Source organism: Xyrauchen texanus, chromosome 19 (assembly GCF_025860055.1).
Source record: "Xyrauchen texanus isolate HMW12.3.18 chromosome 19, RBS_HiC_50CHRs, whole genome shotgun sequence".
Lineage (NCBI taxonomy): Eukaryota > Metazoa > Chordata > Actinopteri > Cypriniformes > Catostomidae > Xyrauchen > Xyrauchen texanus.
The window spans coordinates 43725377-43740525 of record NC_068294.1 but is presented as its reverse complement, the minus strand read 5'-3'; the positions used below and the strand labels follow the sequence as shown (position 1 = coordinate 43740525).

The 15149-nt window shown below is 40.7% G+C and overlaps 1 protein-coding gene across 1 annotated transcript in view; it reads left to right on the top strand.

Moving 5' to 3' along the window:
- The window catches only part of spock1 (SPARC (osteonectin), cwcv and kazal like domains proteoglycan 1), a 217482-nt gene that overhangs the window by 105761 nt on the left and 96572 nt on the right, over positions 1 to 15149 (top strand). Inside the window, exon 3 of the mRNA XM_052149486.1 lies at positions 12997 to 13042. Coding sequence (XP_052005446.1) covers positions 12997 to 13042 — 46 coding nt within the window. The remainder of the gene's footprint in view (positions 1 to 12996; positions 13043 to 15149) is intronic.

Below are 15149 nucleotides of genomic sequence, written 5' to 3'. Positions count from 1 at the left end.
AGGATTTAATGAGTAAAACTAAGAATGCAATATGAAAATATTTGGACGGAAAGGTTATTTTATACTTCTAAACCATTTTTGCTCTTCTGTTTTTGTAGTTCAAAACAACAAAACTCACTTTTTACATGTTTGTACTGTATATAATAGAACATCACAAATGTATATTATGCAAACATATTATGTTGCACAATTCCACGGAAATGTCAACCACATAAATTAACAACAAACATTTGCCAAAGGAACAAAACTCTCTGTTAAATTCTATAGTGATTTAATGGATAATGGATAATGTTGTCCAGATCGCTAGAGGGCGCCGCTTGCTTACACAATGCTGAATGAAGCGCAGATTGCAGTCTATTTCTCAACGCAACCTTTCAAGCTTTCGTAATCACGCAAGTCCTTATTGTGATTTCATTCTTAACTCAATTAATTGAGCAGCCTTAATGGATACAGTAGCAATGTCTCAGAAGTCAAAGTGTCCTAAAAGCAAATGCAACATGAATGGTGACTGAGAATAACATTTTGCCTTTTACAGATTGATTTTGAATAACCTCCGCCTCTGAAATGCTTCATTAACATCTGTTGCGCGGCATCTCGTGGAATTATGGTGAAGAATCGATTGATAGTTTTTGCATTTGTGTTTTGTGTGAGAGAGTGAGTAAAACAGAGAGAAAGATACGTTTACAGTGTGATCATTAGGATTGTAGAGACGTAAATGATTCAACCTGCATCTAATGAACCAATCTTTTCACTGTCTGTCTGTATGTCTTTTTGGCAGGTTACCGTAGAAACCACACGTGTGTCTCATCCTCTGTTCAGTGTTTGCTTTGGTTATTTTGGGTTATTGATTGAAATAATCTGTCAGCTTCATTCTCTGTTTGCACAAAAATCAACTGACTTTCATCATAGTAACATACATTTACTCTCATTTAACAGATTGTTTGTAACATAAACATAAAGCATCATAAATAAATTATTTATTAGGGAGCAAGGGAGCATCCTATAGCTCTCCTATAACTGTTCTGAGACCAGTGCAGACAGACAGCACACTGGAGATTAAGTCATGCACTAAATAGGGAGCAAGGGAGCATCCTATAGCTCTCCTATAACTGTTCTGAGACCAGTGCAGACAGACAGCACACTGGAGATTAAGTCATGCACTAAATAGGGAGCAAGGGAGCATCCTATAGCTCTCCTATAACTGTTCTGAGACCAGTGCAGACAGACAGCACACTGGAGATTAAGTCATGCACTAAATAGAGAGCAAGGGAGCATCCTATAGCTCTCCTATAACTGTTCTGAGACCAGTGCAGACAGACAGCACACTGGAGGTTAAGTCATGCACTAAATAGGGAGCAAGGGAGCATCCTATGGCTCTCCTATAACTGTTCTGAGACCAGTGCAGACAGACAGCACACTGGAGGTTAAGTCATGCACTAAATAGGGAGCAAGGGAGCATCCTATAGCTCTCCTATAACTGTTCTGAGACCAGTGCAGACAGACAGCACACTGGAGGTTAAGTCATTCACTAAATAGGGAGCAAGGGAGCATCCTATAGCTCTCCTATAACTGTTCTGAGACCAGTGCAGACAGACAGCACACTGGAGGTTAAGTCATGCACTAAATAGGGAGCAAGGGAGAATCCTATAGCTCTCCTATAACTGTTCTGAGACCAGTGCAGACAGACAGCACACTGGAGGTTAAGTCATGCACTAAATAGGGAGCAAGGGAGAATCCTATAGCTCTCCTATAACTGTTCTGAGAGCAGTCTCCTCACTTTCAATCTTTTTACGTAACCATTTTACTTCCCCAGTGTGACACATTTTAGAGTGAAACAGGATATTGAATGAGAAAAAAATGTGGGATGGGACTGGATTTTATTTTAGCTTACAGTTTAAGTAAATACAGTGCATTCAGAAAGTATTCAGACCCCTTAATTTTTTCACATTTTATGCTGCAGCCTTATGCTAAATGTGTTTTAAATATTTTTTTCCACATCATTCTGCACTCCATACCACATAATAACAAAGCAAAAAACAGATTTTTTTATAACTGAGGTAAGTTTTCAGACCCTTTGCTATGACACTTGAAATGTAGCTCAGGTGCATCCCATTTCTCTGGATCATATTTGAGATGTTTCTACACTTTGATTGGAGTCACCAGTGACAAATTCAATTGATTGGACATGATTTGAAAATGCACACAACTGTCTATATAAGGTATTATAGCTGAAAATGCATATCAGAGCAAGAACCAAGCCATGAGGTCAAAGGAACTGCCTGCAGAGCTCAGAGACAGGATTGTGTCGAGGCACAGATCTGGGGAAGGCTACAAAAAACATTTGGCTGCATTGAAGGTTCTCAAGAGCACAGTGGCCTCCATAATTCTTTAAATGGAAGTTTGGAACAATCAGACAATTGAGGACAAAGAACCTGATGGTCACTCTGGTTGAGCTCCAGAGATCAGAGATGGGAGAAACTTGAGATGGACAACCATCACTGCAACTCTCCACCGATCTGAGTGGCCAGATGAAAGCCTCTCCTCATTGCAAGACACATTAAAAAGCACCTAAAGGACTCTCCGACTGTGAGAAACAAGATTCTCTGGTCTGATGAAACAAAGATTGAACTGTTTGGCCTCAATTCCAAGCGTCATGTCTGGAGGAAACCAGGCACCCTCATCACCTGCACAATACCATCCTAACAGTGAAGCATGGTGGTGGTAACATCATGCTGTGGGGGTGTTTTTCAGCAGCAGGGACTTGGGGACTGGTCAGGGTTGAAGGAAAGCTGAATGCAGAAAAATACAGAGATATCATTAATGTAAACCTGGTCCAGTGCACACAGGACCTCAGACAACGCAAGAGTGGCTTATGGACAACTCTGTGAATGTCCTTGAGTGGCCCAGCCAGAGCCCGGACTTGAACCCAATCAAACATCTCTGGAGAGATCTGAAAATGGCTGTCCACCGACGGTCCTCATCCAACCTGGCAGATCTTTTTTTTCTCCCCAATTTGGAACGCCCAATTCCCAATGCGCTCTAAGTCCTCGTGGTAGCATAGTGACTGGCCTCAAACCAGGTGGCGGAGGATGAATCTCAGTTGCCTCCGCATCTGAGACCATCAATCCACGCATCTTACCACGTGGCTCGTTGAGTGTGTTACCTGAGAAACATAATAGGCTTCACGCTATTCTCCGTGGCATCCAAACACAAATCGCCACACACCCCACCAATCGTGAGAACCACATTATAGTGACCACGAGGAGGTTACCCCAACGTGACTCTACCCACCCTAGCAACTGGGCCAGATGGTTGCTTAGGAAGCCTGACTAGCACTCCATAGAGGGGAAATATTTGGCACCTAGATACTATCGGGACTACCGGGCCAATTGGTTGCTTAGGAAGCCTGATTGGAGTCACTCAGCACGCCCTGGATTCGAACTTGCGACTCCAGGTGTGATAGTCAATGTCTTTACTCGCTGAGCTACCCATGCCCCTCCAACCTGACAGATTAATAAAATAAGTTAATTTACTTACATTTACATTTATATTTATGCATTTGGCAGACGCTTTTATCCAAAGCGACTTACAGAGCCCTTATTACAGGGACAATCACCTGGAGTTAAGTGTCTTGCTCAAGGACACAATGGTGGTGACTGTGGGGATCGAACCAGCAACCTCCTGATTACAAGTTATGCGCTTAGCCCACTTTGGTGAAATGGTGACAAGAGAGAGGACCTAAAATATACACTTCCCCTTATACAGCCCCTCAAATTTTGATGTTGATAAAATCCATGGACTACCTTTTGGCATGCATGAAAATGACATCACAGGCCTCGATTGTCTCTCTCTTTGTTTCTTAGGAGAAAAATAGACCATGTAGTTCTTGCATTATTCGTTTGAATCTGTCCTCTGTTGAGCCTGTTAAAACTATAGGAGTAGTGGGGGGACAACGGAGGACGAGAGACAAACAAATTAGATGGAGACATGCCAAAATTACAAGGAAAAAGTGAACGCATGAGTGATGCTGGACTGATGAGTTGTGATGTGTGTGTGATAGATTAGCATATCAAACACAGTCAAGCGTCAAGAGTTTGACAATGTTTAGATGGACTTTTGACGCATTAATACAGCATTGGTTAAACCATCAGAAGCGTTCAACTTTATAATGACCAAAACTGCAATTATACAGAAATTTTGCCTCCACAAATGAATGTGGACGGTTCAAATGCAAAGGCTTGCCACTTTTAATGTGCTTGCTTTTTGTTCTCGTCTTCATTCTGTTTGTGTTCAGACTCAAAGCTAGAAATGAAAGCGTAAACATGAAGAAGTATTTTAGTGTAATTAGGGCGGGATTTGAGAGACTGAGAGATTTCTCAAATGAGAGATGTTGGGTTTGGTTTAAAGAGATGTTTGCTGTCTGAATGAAGGACGGCTTTTAAATATTTCATTATGAATCCATGAATTAATTCATTTTCAGGGTAAGCAAGGCCAGATCCATCTAATAACACGTGCATGCATGTTAATGCAACATTGCACTCTTATAAATCATTCATAACATATTAAACACCAACATCATCTCATTAGTGTTTGGAGGTATTCGTACGGAATAGGAAACCTAATGTCAAATTAGGTATATGTGTCAAAATTGGACCATCCCAACTTCCTGATTCAGCAGTAAATACATCAAGCTCGTCAAGACAATTCAAGGCATTTTTTAAGCATTAAAGAAATGTAATCTCATTATTTGCAAATAAATAGAATTAAATCAATATTTCAATACATTAGGAACATTTTATTAGTTTACATCAGTTCGAATCATCAAAATATTTGCACTATTTATTCATTTTGGTTAATGTTATAGAAATATTTCGGGTTATTTCAGATGCGTTTCAGGTGCTACGATCACATGTGGTCAGCCCTAAATACAGGTCCAAACGGGATCTAAAATGTTTTGTGATCTGATCAAAACCGCACGTGTCCACATCACATTTGAGGTGTAAAAGCTAAGCCGTCCTGTATGTATCCCGACAGCAGTGAAGCACCGCCCCTCACCTGTCGATCAACCGCTGCGCTAAATAAAGTTTTTAAACTTTGACGTTTACAAGCTGCATTTATTTAGTGCATGACTTAACCTCCAGTGTGCTGTCTGTCTGCACTGGTCTCAGAACAGTTATAGGAGAGCTATAGGATGCTCCCTTGCTCCCTATTTAGTGCATGACTTAACCTCCAGTGTGCTGTCTGTCTGCACTGGTCTCAGAACAGTTATAGGAGAGCTATAGGATGCTCCCTTGCTCCCTATTTAGTGCATGACTTAACCTCCAGTGTGCTGTCTGTCTGCACTGGTCTCAGAACAGTTATAGGAGAGCTATAGGATGCTCCCTTGCTCCCTATTTAGTGCATGACTTAACCTCCAGTGTGCTGTCTGTCTGCACTGGTCTCAGAACAGTTATAGGAGAGCTATAGGATGCTCCCTTGCTCCCTATTTAGTGCATGACTTAACCTCCAGTGTGCTGTCTGTCTGCACTGGTCTCAGAACAGTTATAGGAGAGCTATAGGATGCTCCCTTGCTCCCTATTTAGTGCATGACTTAACCTCCGGTGTGCTGTCTGTCTGCACTGGTCTCAGAACAGTTATAGGAGAGCTATAGGATGCTCCCTTGCTCCCTATTTAGTGCATGACTTAACCTCCGGTGTGCTGTCTGTCTGCACTGATCTCAGAACAGTTATAGGAGAGCTATAGGATGCTCCCTTGCTCCCTATTTAGTGCATGACTTAACCTCCAGTGTGCTGTCTGTCTGCACTGGTCTCAGAACAGTTATAGGAGAGCTATAGGATGCTCCCTTGCTCCCTATTTAGTGCATGACTTAACCTCCAGTGTGCTGTCTGTCTGCACTGGTCTCAGAACAGTTATAGGAGAGCTATAGGATGCTCCCTTGCTCCCTATTTAGTGCATGACTTAACCTCCAGTGTGCTGTCTGTCTGCACTGGTCTCAGAACAGTTATAGGAGAGCTATAGGATGCTCCCTTGCTCCCTATTTAGTGCATGACTTAACCTCCAGTGTGCTGTCTGTCTGCACTGGTCTCAGAACAGTTATAGGAGAGCTATAGGATGCTCCCTTGCTCCCTATTTAGTGCATGACTTAACCTCCAGTGTGCTGTCTGTCTGCACTGGTCTCAGAACAGTTATAGGAGAGCTATAGGATGCTCCCTTGCTCCCTATTTAGTGCATGACTTAACCTCCAGTGTGCTGTCTGTCTGCACTGGTCTCAGAACAGTTATAGGAGAGCTATAGGATGCTCCCTTGCTCCCTATTTAGTGCATGACTTAACCTCCAGTGTGCTGTCTGTCTGCACTGGTCTCAGAACAGTTATAGGAGAGCTATAGGATGCTCCCTTGCTCCCTATTTAGTGCATGACTTAACCTCCAGTGTGCTGTCTGTCTGCACTGGTCTCAGAACAGTTTGAAATGCATCTTATTTTCATCCTAACTCCATATAAAGCCTCTGAAAGACACATTTATCAGTGAGTGAAATGACCCACAGATGTGTTCGAGTTTAAGTTATTTAATATAACTAACATGTTTTTTCTACATTTGTGGGAATCCTGTTGATCGGCGCGCTGACACGTGAAAATGAACAGATTTTTTAAAGCCACACATCAAACTAAAATAGAGACTCTTTACAAACAATCAGGTTTCAAAGAAAAAAACCCTGAAGAGATTTCTTACTGAGGTACTCTTGTTGGCGCTGTGCCCGCCGAACCACTTCACAGAAAACAGCGCCATGCTGTTGTGGCACGTGTCTCGGTGCGGCAGAAGTTTAACCCTTAAATGACAGTCTAGAGTCTTGTGAACAGAATTCAATTGGTTTAAATTATGCGTTGCATAGCAACATCCACGCATGTGGACACGGTGGGCACAAGGTAAAGACCAGGAATGTGGATTAAGAAAGTAAATTGTTTGGGTCAATTTTGATTTCATGTGGACTTCAAGAGTTAAATGTTTATTGTTGAACTTATTTTGAACTTTAACTTGAAAATAACTCTCTCCTCTCTCTCTCTCTCTCTCTCTCTCTCTCTCTCTCTCTCTCTCTCTCTCTCTCTCTCTCTCTCTCTCTCTTCTGCTGTCCATTTAAGGAGGTTGAGGTAAGTTTAACAATTCAGTGCTTTTGTACACAAACATTTGTGTTATACTGTTGATTACCACACAAAAATAATATTTGGACTTTTTCCTTGTTTATTTAAAAAAAGCTAAATTCACACTTAAAATGGAAGTCAATGGGGTCAATATGTAAACGTTAAAATACTTTTTCAAAAGTATAGCCACTAAAGGGTCTGGGTATCTCAGCGAGTATTGACGTTGACAATCACACATGTAGTCGCTAGTTAGAATTCAGGCGTGCCGAGTGACTCCAGCCAGGTCTCCTTAGCAACCAAATTGGCCCGGTTGCTAGGGAGGGTAGAGTCACATGGGGTAACCTCCCCGTGGTCGCTATAATGTGGTTCTCACTCTCAATTGGGCGTGTGGTGAGTTGTGCGTGGATCGTGGAGAGTAGCATGAGTCTCCACATGCTGTGAGTCTCCTTAGCAACCAAATTGGCCCGGTTGCTAGGGAGGGTAGAGTCACATGGGGTAACCTCCTCGTGGTGGTGATTAGTGGTTCTCTCAATGGGGCGTGTGGCGAGTTGTGTGTGGATCGTGGAGAGTAGCATGAGCCTCCACATGCTGTGAGTCTCCGCGGTGTCATGCACGAGTCACGTGATCAGATGCGCCGATTGACGGTCTCAGAAGTGGAGGCGACTCAGGCTCGTCCTCCACCACCCTGATTGAGGCGAGTAACCGCCACCACCACGAGGACCTGCTATGTAGTGGGAATTGGGCGTTCCAAATAAGAAAAAAGGGAATAAAATAAAAGATAAAAGTTCTGAATTTCATTAACTTACGCATCAGCAATAATATACTAAAATGACACTAAATGCAGATGACTAGTAGCCTGACACCGAGTTGAAATGAACCAGTTGGACTCATAAAGGCAGGCCTCTTACGAGATACTAGACCGGTTACTGAACCAAAGAACCCGTTCGTAATGAAGGAATCACCCCTACAGGCAATATCGAAAGTCAGCTCTTCAGTCGTGTGACAACATGACAACACTTTCTGCACATAACAGTCACAAAAAGTACGTTTGCATGTCATTTTTGTCCTCAAATCCATTTCTGAGGGTTTAGGTAAATGAGGGTTGTGGGCAGGCCGCTGGTTAGCTGCTGTCAGATTATCTGTCTCATGTTTGCTCTGCAGACAGACAGCGCGGCTGGAGTGTGTTTGAGGAAGTCAGGAACTGTCTCAGCTCACGGGAGACTAACAGACTCCGGCTTTATTTGTTCCTCTGCTTTCCCTTCACTCCCTGTTTGCTCGCTCGTCCCTTCAGTCTCTCTCTCTCTGATGTTTTCCGCGGTGACAGTTTAGAGCCCGCGGGCATGACAGGTCAGCCGTACACCCTGACATCACTATGTGTGTGTGTCATGTTGAGCGGGGATGGCAGCAAGACAGACGAGACAAACACACTAAAGCTGACAGATGAAGTCCCACTGACACACACACACACACACACACACACACATGCTGTTTTAAGTGCAGGATTTTGAGAACACCACTGAACTCTTAAAGCAATGTTTTGGGTTACAAGTTAAGCTCAATCGACAGCATTTAAACATGAAATACCATATCAAAAGTATAGCCACAAAACATAAACAATGTGCATGCTAACATGATTTTAGTGGGATAAAATTGCATCGTCATTAAATAAAGTTGCAAAATTGGATATAACTTTACACAGATGCGGTTAGTAAGTGATTTTATTACCATATGTTGTTTACGTCTTGAGGCTATACTTTTCTCCCAATTTGGAATGCCCAATTCCCGCTACTTAGTAGGTCCTTGTGGTGGCGCGGTTACTTGCCTCAATCCGGGTGGTGGAGGACGAGTCTCAGTTGCCTCCGTGTATGAGACCGTCATTTGATCACGTGACTCGTTGTGCATGACACCACGGAGACTCACAGCATATGGAGGCTCATGTTACTCTCCACGATCCACACACAACTCACCACACGCCCCATTGAGAGAACCACTAATCACCACCACGAGGAGGTTACCCCATGTGACTCTACCCTCCCTAGCAACCGGGCCAATTTGGTTGCTAAGGAGACTCACAGCATGTGGAGGCTCATGTTACTCTCCACGATCCACACACAACTCACCACACGCCCCATTGAGAGAACCACTAATCACCACCACGAGGAGGTTACCCCATGTGACTCTACCCTCCCTAGCAACCGGGCCAATTTGGTTGCTAAGGAGACTCACAGCATGTGGAGGCTCATGTTACTCTCCACGATCCACACACAACTCACCACACGCCCCATTGAGAGAACCACTAATCACCACCACGAGAAGGTTACCCCATGTGACTCTACCCTCCCTAGCAACCGGGCCAATTTGGTTGCTAAGGAGACTCACAGCATGTGGAGGCTCATGCTACTCTCCTCGATCCACACACAACTCACCACACGCCCCATTGAGAGAACCACTAATCACCACCACGAGGAGGTTACCCCATGTGACTCTACCCTCCCTAGCAACCGGGCCAATTTGGTTGCTAAGGAGACTCACAGCATGTGGAGGCTCATGCTACTCTCCTCGATCCACACACAACTCACCACACGCCCCATTGAGAGAACCACTAATCACCACCACGAGGAGGTTACCCCATGTGACTCTACCTTCCCTAGCAACCGGGCCAATTTGGTTGCTTAGGAGACCTGACTGGAGTCACTCAGCACGCCCTGGAGCAAACTTCGACATTCAGTGGGACCGGCTCATTTGGTTCTTTTTGCATCTTGCGTCATCAACCTGGTATCAACATTGAGTTTGATGTTGTGAACCGGCTCGACCAGTTACTTATGCAAAAATAATATATGCAAAATGGAAGCTAGATATTCTTATGCATGTTGTTCGAGCTCAAATTCAACGGCACATTTGACAGTAAAATATCCCAGTAAGTGTTTTGAGAAACAGCTTCACTTCTCTAAAATTATGTTTACTGGTGTCAAGGTGATTTTTAGTGGATATATGAAGTCAGTTCCCCTCTGGTTTTGTCATTCCGACGGTGAAATGAGTTTCATTCTCTCACGATTCCCGTTTGACTCTGAGTCATGAGCCTGGAGTCACGTTTGGCCCAGTTTTTCCAAGGACTCTGTACACTCTGAGTCTCACTTCAGCAACATTTCCACCAGAATGAACAATATCTCCAATAGCTCTTTTTACAGACGATCTGATTAAACGTATCTCTGATCATTTATCATATTTAATCACAACATTCTTTAATTCAAATGACCATCATCTTTTATGCTGAAACGTTGATGGGCTTCAGGCTACAGAGTCTCTAATGAGAGTTTGATGTCAAATATTTGTTTATGCAGTCTAGCACCACTTTGGGATGTAGCTGTGTTAGCGGTCGGATTTGAGAAGCCCTTAAAATGCAGCATCCGTCGCTAATGTTGCGTGAGATTTCGCCTTGAGTCTGTCGGCGAGATTAAAATCTGTCTGCGGTTTTTAGCCCGTCTATTGAATCTGTCTCTTCCATTAAAATGAGTGAAGTGATGCGAGCTGTGATATTTTTATGGATGGAATAAATACAGTTTTGTTTGATTTTTTGGAATGGGTGATGGCATGGCTTAAATCTGTCGCACGGCCAAACGTTTAAGAAGGGAGGGGGAAGAGATGGGACATTTGATTGTCACTCAGAGATGTCAGACAACAGTGCTTTTGTAGTAGTTTGCCTAACCCATTTTTCACACTCTCGTTTTGCATAATTTGACTGGAAATGATGGCCAATATAAAGTGATATATCCCTTGATTTGCCTATCAAGCATGCACTGACACTTTTGTCCACTAGGTTAGCAAGTACACCGACTTTTGAGAAAACTTTATTACGGGGAAAATTGTTTGATGTAATGGAAATGATGTCACAACTGTGGGACAGTCGTATTTTTTGAAACGTTAACATTAATGGGATTTTTTATATGATCATAGGTTTTGGCTCTTGAACTCGGCGGACCCGTTGGTGGGTCCAAAAGGGGGCGCTATGTCGCAAAAACATTTTAGCGCTTAAAATGTTCAAGTCTCCGAATACATATTCAGGCATCTGAGGTGTCGTTTGAAAGCTTAGAATCTGAACTTTTCTGAGATAACCATCACTACCACATTTATAGCAAAATAAGGCTTTAAAACATACGTGTCACGCCACCTAGAGGTCATGTGGTGGAAATATGAATATGAATATGAAAGTCTTTCAGATAGGCAATTAATATATCAAATAAAAGCTCTCGTTCTCAGGAATGTGACTGTACAGATTATTTTGTTTCCTGAATACCACAGTTTAAAAGATTTTCAAAAGAATCATAAAGTGAAATATGATATCTGTATGTCATCAAATACAAATGTCTCATTTATGCGCCGATAACTGCTGCTGTGAGCCACAAATAGCCAAAAACGTAAAATCTGCTTGTAAAGGGATTCATGGAAAGGAGGAGGCGAGAACTGGCTTGACAGTATAAATAATATGTTAATTATATTCTTAAAATAAAAAGACAAACACACACAGGTGTCGGACAGCTGTCCGTAAATCTCTCTCTCTGTTGCACTGCCGTTTCCAGTTTGATAAATGTAAAACAGAAATGTAATGTCTCTCTTTGGTGTAGGCCCCGTCTGGCGGTCCGAGGGAGTTGTACTTGCAACCGTTATATCCTGCCGGAGATAGGAGGCAGGGGCGAGGAGCCTACCCCCGTGCGGGACGGGGCTCAACAGGTGGTGGTGGGGTGGAGGAGGTTGCCGTGTTAGCACACTGAAACAGCAATGTGATAGATTGTGAGCAGACTTATAAAGCAATGGCTTACATGCGATTGGCTAGGAGTTACCCAGCTAATGATGTGATGGTGTACAGCTGCTAGCCTTCCCGCTAGAACTACGCTGCGTTTCCATTGACAATATAAATAATAGTTTAATATAAAACTGAATAATCTAATGTTACATTTTAGAAGTCCAGAACAAAATATGCCACCCAGCAGGAAAAGTACGCTAAACAAATCATCTGAAATATATTGACTATCAATGTTAAAATTTTATATATCAAAGGGGAGGATCTCAGCTTTTTAATGACCCCTAGATTGAGCTTGTAGTCCACTCAGAGGCCGAGATATTCAATGAAATAATGAGGGTGTTGCTTGAACTGAACATTAGACTGAATGTCTATGGACGAGCACATCTGTGAGGGATAAAATGTGTTAGAGCGCCACCTACAGTTCATATCTGTATATTGTGATGGAAGGTGATAGAGGGAAAATAATTTTTTCTAGTGCTTGCTGCCACCTAGTGGAATAAAATAAGACTTTGTGGAGAGAGGTGGAGCAAACAAAACCAGAATTACATGCTTACAAATTTAGGAATATTTAATTTTTTTATTATTCGATTCATCACAAGTAAACAGACAATATTATTTATAAATAATTGTAGTCTTTCTTTTTTTAATTTGGGGTTGGGTTCTGAACAAATGAGATACATTTTTTGGCAATTAGTCCACAGTATGTGTGTGAATGATGAACTTTTCAATTTGAACATATAATAACTTGTATTTTTATAGTTTAATATTGAAAGTCTTTAACAATAAAATGAAGGATAAAACAGTCAAATCTATCCATAAAATGCATTTGAAAATGAGCAAGAATAATTAATGAAGGCCTGGTAAAAAGTTTCCAAATCATTTTTAATGTTCCCTTTCAGAATCAAGAAAAACCCAGAGATGATTTAATATCTCAAATCTCTCTCTCTGTCGATGAAATGCTTTTAACTTCCCTCTGAAGGTCATGAATATTGTCTGAATGTAAAGCATGACTTGTGTCTGTCTGTGGATGTTAAGTGCGTGTCATTGTGTATTTCTGTAGGACGATTACTTCAGGACCTGGAAACCCAATAAAGCACAAGATCAAGGTAAGAGCGTCCAAATAAGTGTGTTTGTTTAGAATTATTTTCTCCTGACCCTCCAGTCCTCTCTAACCTTCATTGTGTCCACTCGCTGTATCTCTACAGGTAGATTAATCATAAAGACGACCTCCAATCAGGTTTAGGAATCTCCATTTCACTTATTGATCCTTGTGCACCAGACTTTAATCAATTCAGAGAGAAACACTTGCACTTAGAGAAGCATTAATAAGAAAGAATGCTGTTTGTGTCTCTTTTTCCTGAAGCTTCAGAGAAATCAAAGAGCTACAATGAGAGAGAAACTCGTCATTACTGAGCAATAGTAATAGCGATGTTTTAGCAAACACTTTCCTGGACTAATATCGATTACACTAAAACACTTTCAGAGTTAAAGTGCACATCCCGTCTCTACAGCAACAACACTGCCATTTGATCTCAAATCTCTTCAGAGGATCTGTTCTTGTTTAAAGTCTCTAGGCAGGATGGTGAGGATGGTGATGGGGTTGGTATATTGGCTAATGGGATTGTGCCAGTAGTTTTGGATTGGCAGAGCAATGCTACATAAAGAATTCTAGTGCCACTGGATACATTTGTTGAAGGATTTGAAATAGAATGCCGTATGCAACAATACATGTTACATTGATACATTGTTGTCACATGACCGTTCAACATTCCATTTTTAATTCAGCATCCACGAATGCAGACGAATGGAACTTAGTTATAAAGTGAAGAATATTGACATATGTATTTTGCAATACTCTTTTGTTATTATTATTATTATTATTTTAAATAAGCCATTTTGTTTTAAAATAATATTAAGAAATGAAAAAAAAATGTTGTCCAAAGTCAGGAGGTGTAACCAACATGCTGTTGTCATGTGAAAAAAATTAATCATTTTTATACAAATAATATTATAATAAAAATATTTTTTTCTTTGAAGAATATGTTTGAGGAGGACTGCATTTGATGGTTAACATTTATTAAGCCTTATTTTTATTTATTTATTTATTTATATTGTAGAAAATGCTTTAAATTTGTTCAAATTTGTACAAAACCAACATATACACAAATATCACATTTCTACAAACTACATGTGTTTTAAACTAGATTTTTAAAGGATTAGTTACTTTGTAACTTTGTTACTTTGTTACTTTGTTACTTCCTCAAGACTATCAAAATGCACAATATACATTTATATACAGAGTTCGAGGATTACTTTTGAAATGTATTCCACTACAGATTACAGAATACATGCTGTAAAATGTAATTTGTAACATATTCCGTTAGATTACTCAAGATCAGTAACGTAATCTAAATACTTTGGATTACTTCTTCAGCACTGGTAGATTTTTTCACTTGTTTTGACTATAAAAACTCAAAATTCATGTTAAAAATACATTCTCAGAAAAACCCAAATATCTTATGCAGCGTTGTTTATAAAACAAGATCAATCAAATTAATCTTGTTTTAAGGATATTTTATATTTTTACAGGACAACAATATAAAAATTATTATCAAAAATATGATGATTTTTGCTCTATTATGAAAGGTCTTACTAGAAAAAAAGAAATTATGATCTAAAGTGAATTTTCTTGATAATAAATATGATCGTGTCTGGTAAGATGTGCATGTAAAATAGCTAGAAATAGCCTTTTAGCTTAGCATAAAGCTAACAATTTACACAAGTTTTATTTCTATTTCTTCTGCTCCAAACTGACTTCAAATGTACTTCTCTGTCTGCTCGTATGAATGTAACATCATAAGAAAGTGTTTCACCGCTGTTCAAATGCACTTTAGATCACATTATTTACATTTTTAAGGACTAAATATTAAATGAAATAAATGACAATAAAATACAAAGTAATCTCTTTAGTAATCAAAATACTTTTTGAATGTAACTGTATTCTAATTACAATTGATTCAAATTGAAACTGTCGTGGAATACAGTTACTTATATTTTGTATTTTAAATACATAATCCATTACATGTAATCCATTACTCCCAACCTATATATACACAGATCAGCCACAACATTAAAACCACCTAATATTGTGTAGGTCCCCCTCGTGCTGCCAGCGCCAACCCGCATCTCAGAGCAGCATTCACAATCGTACAG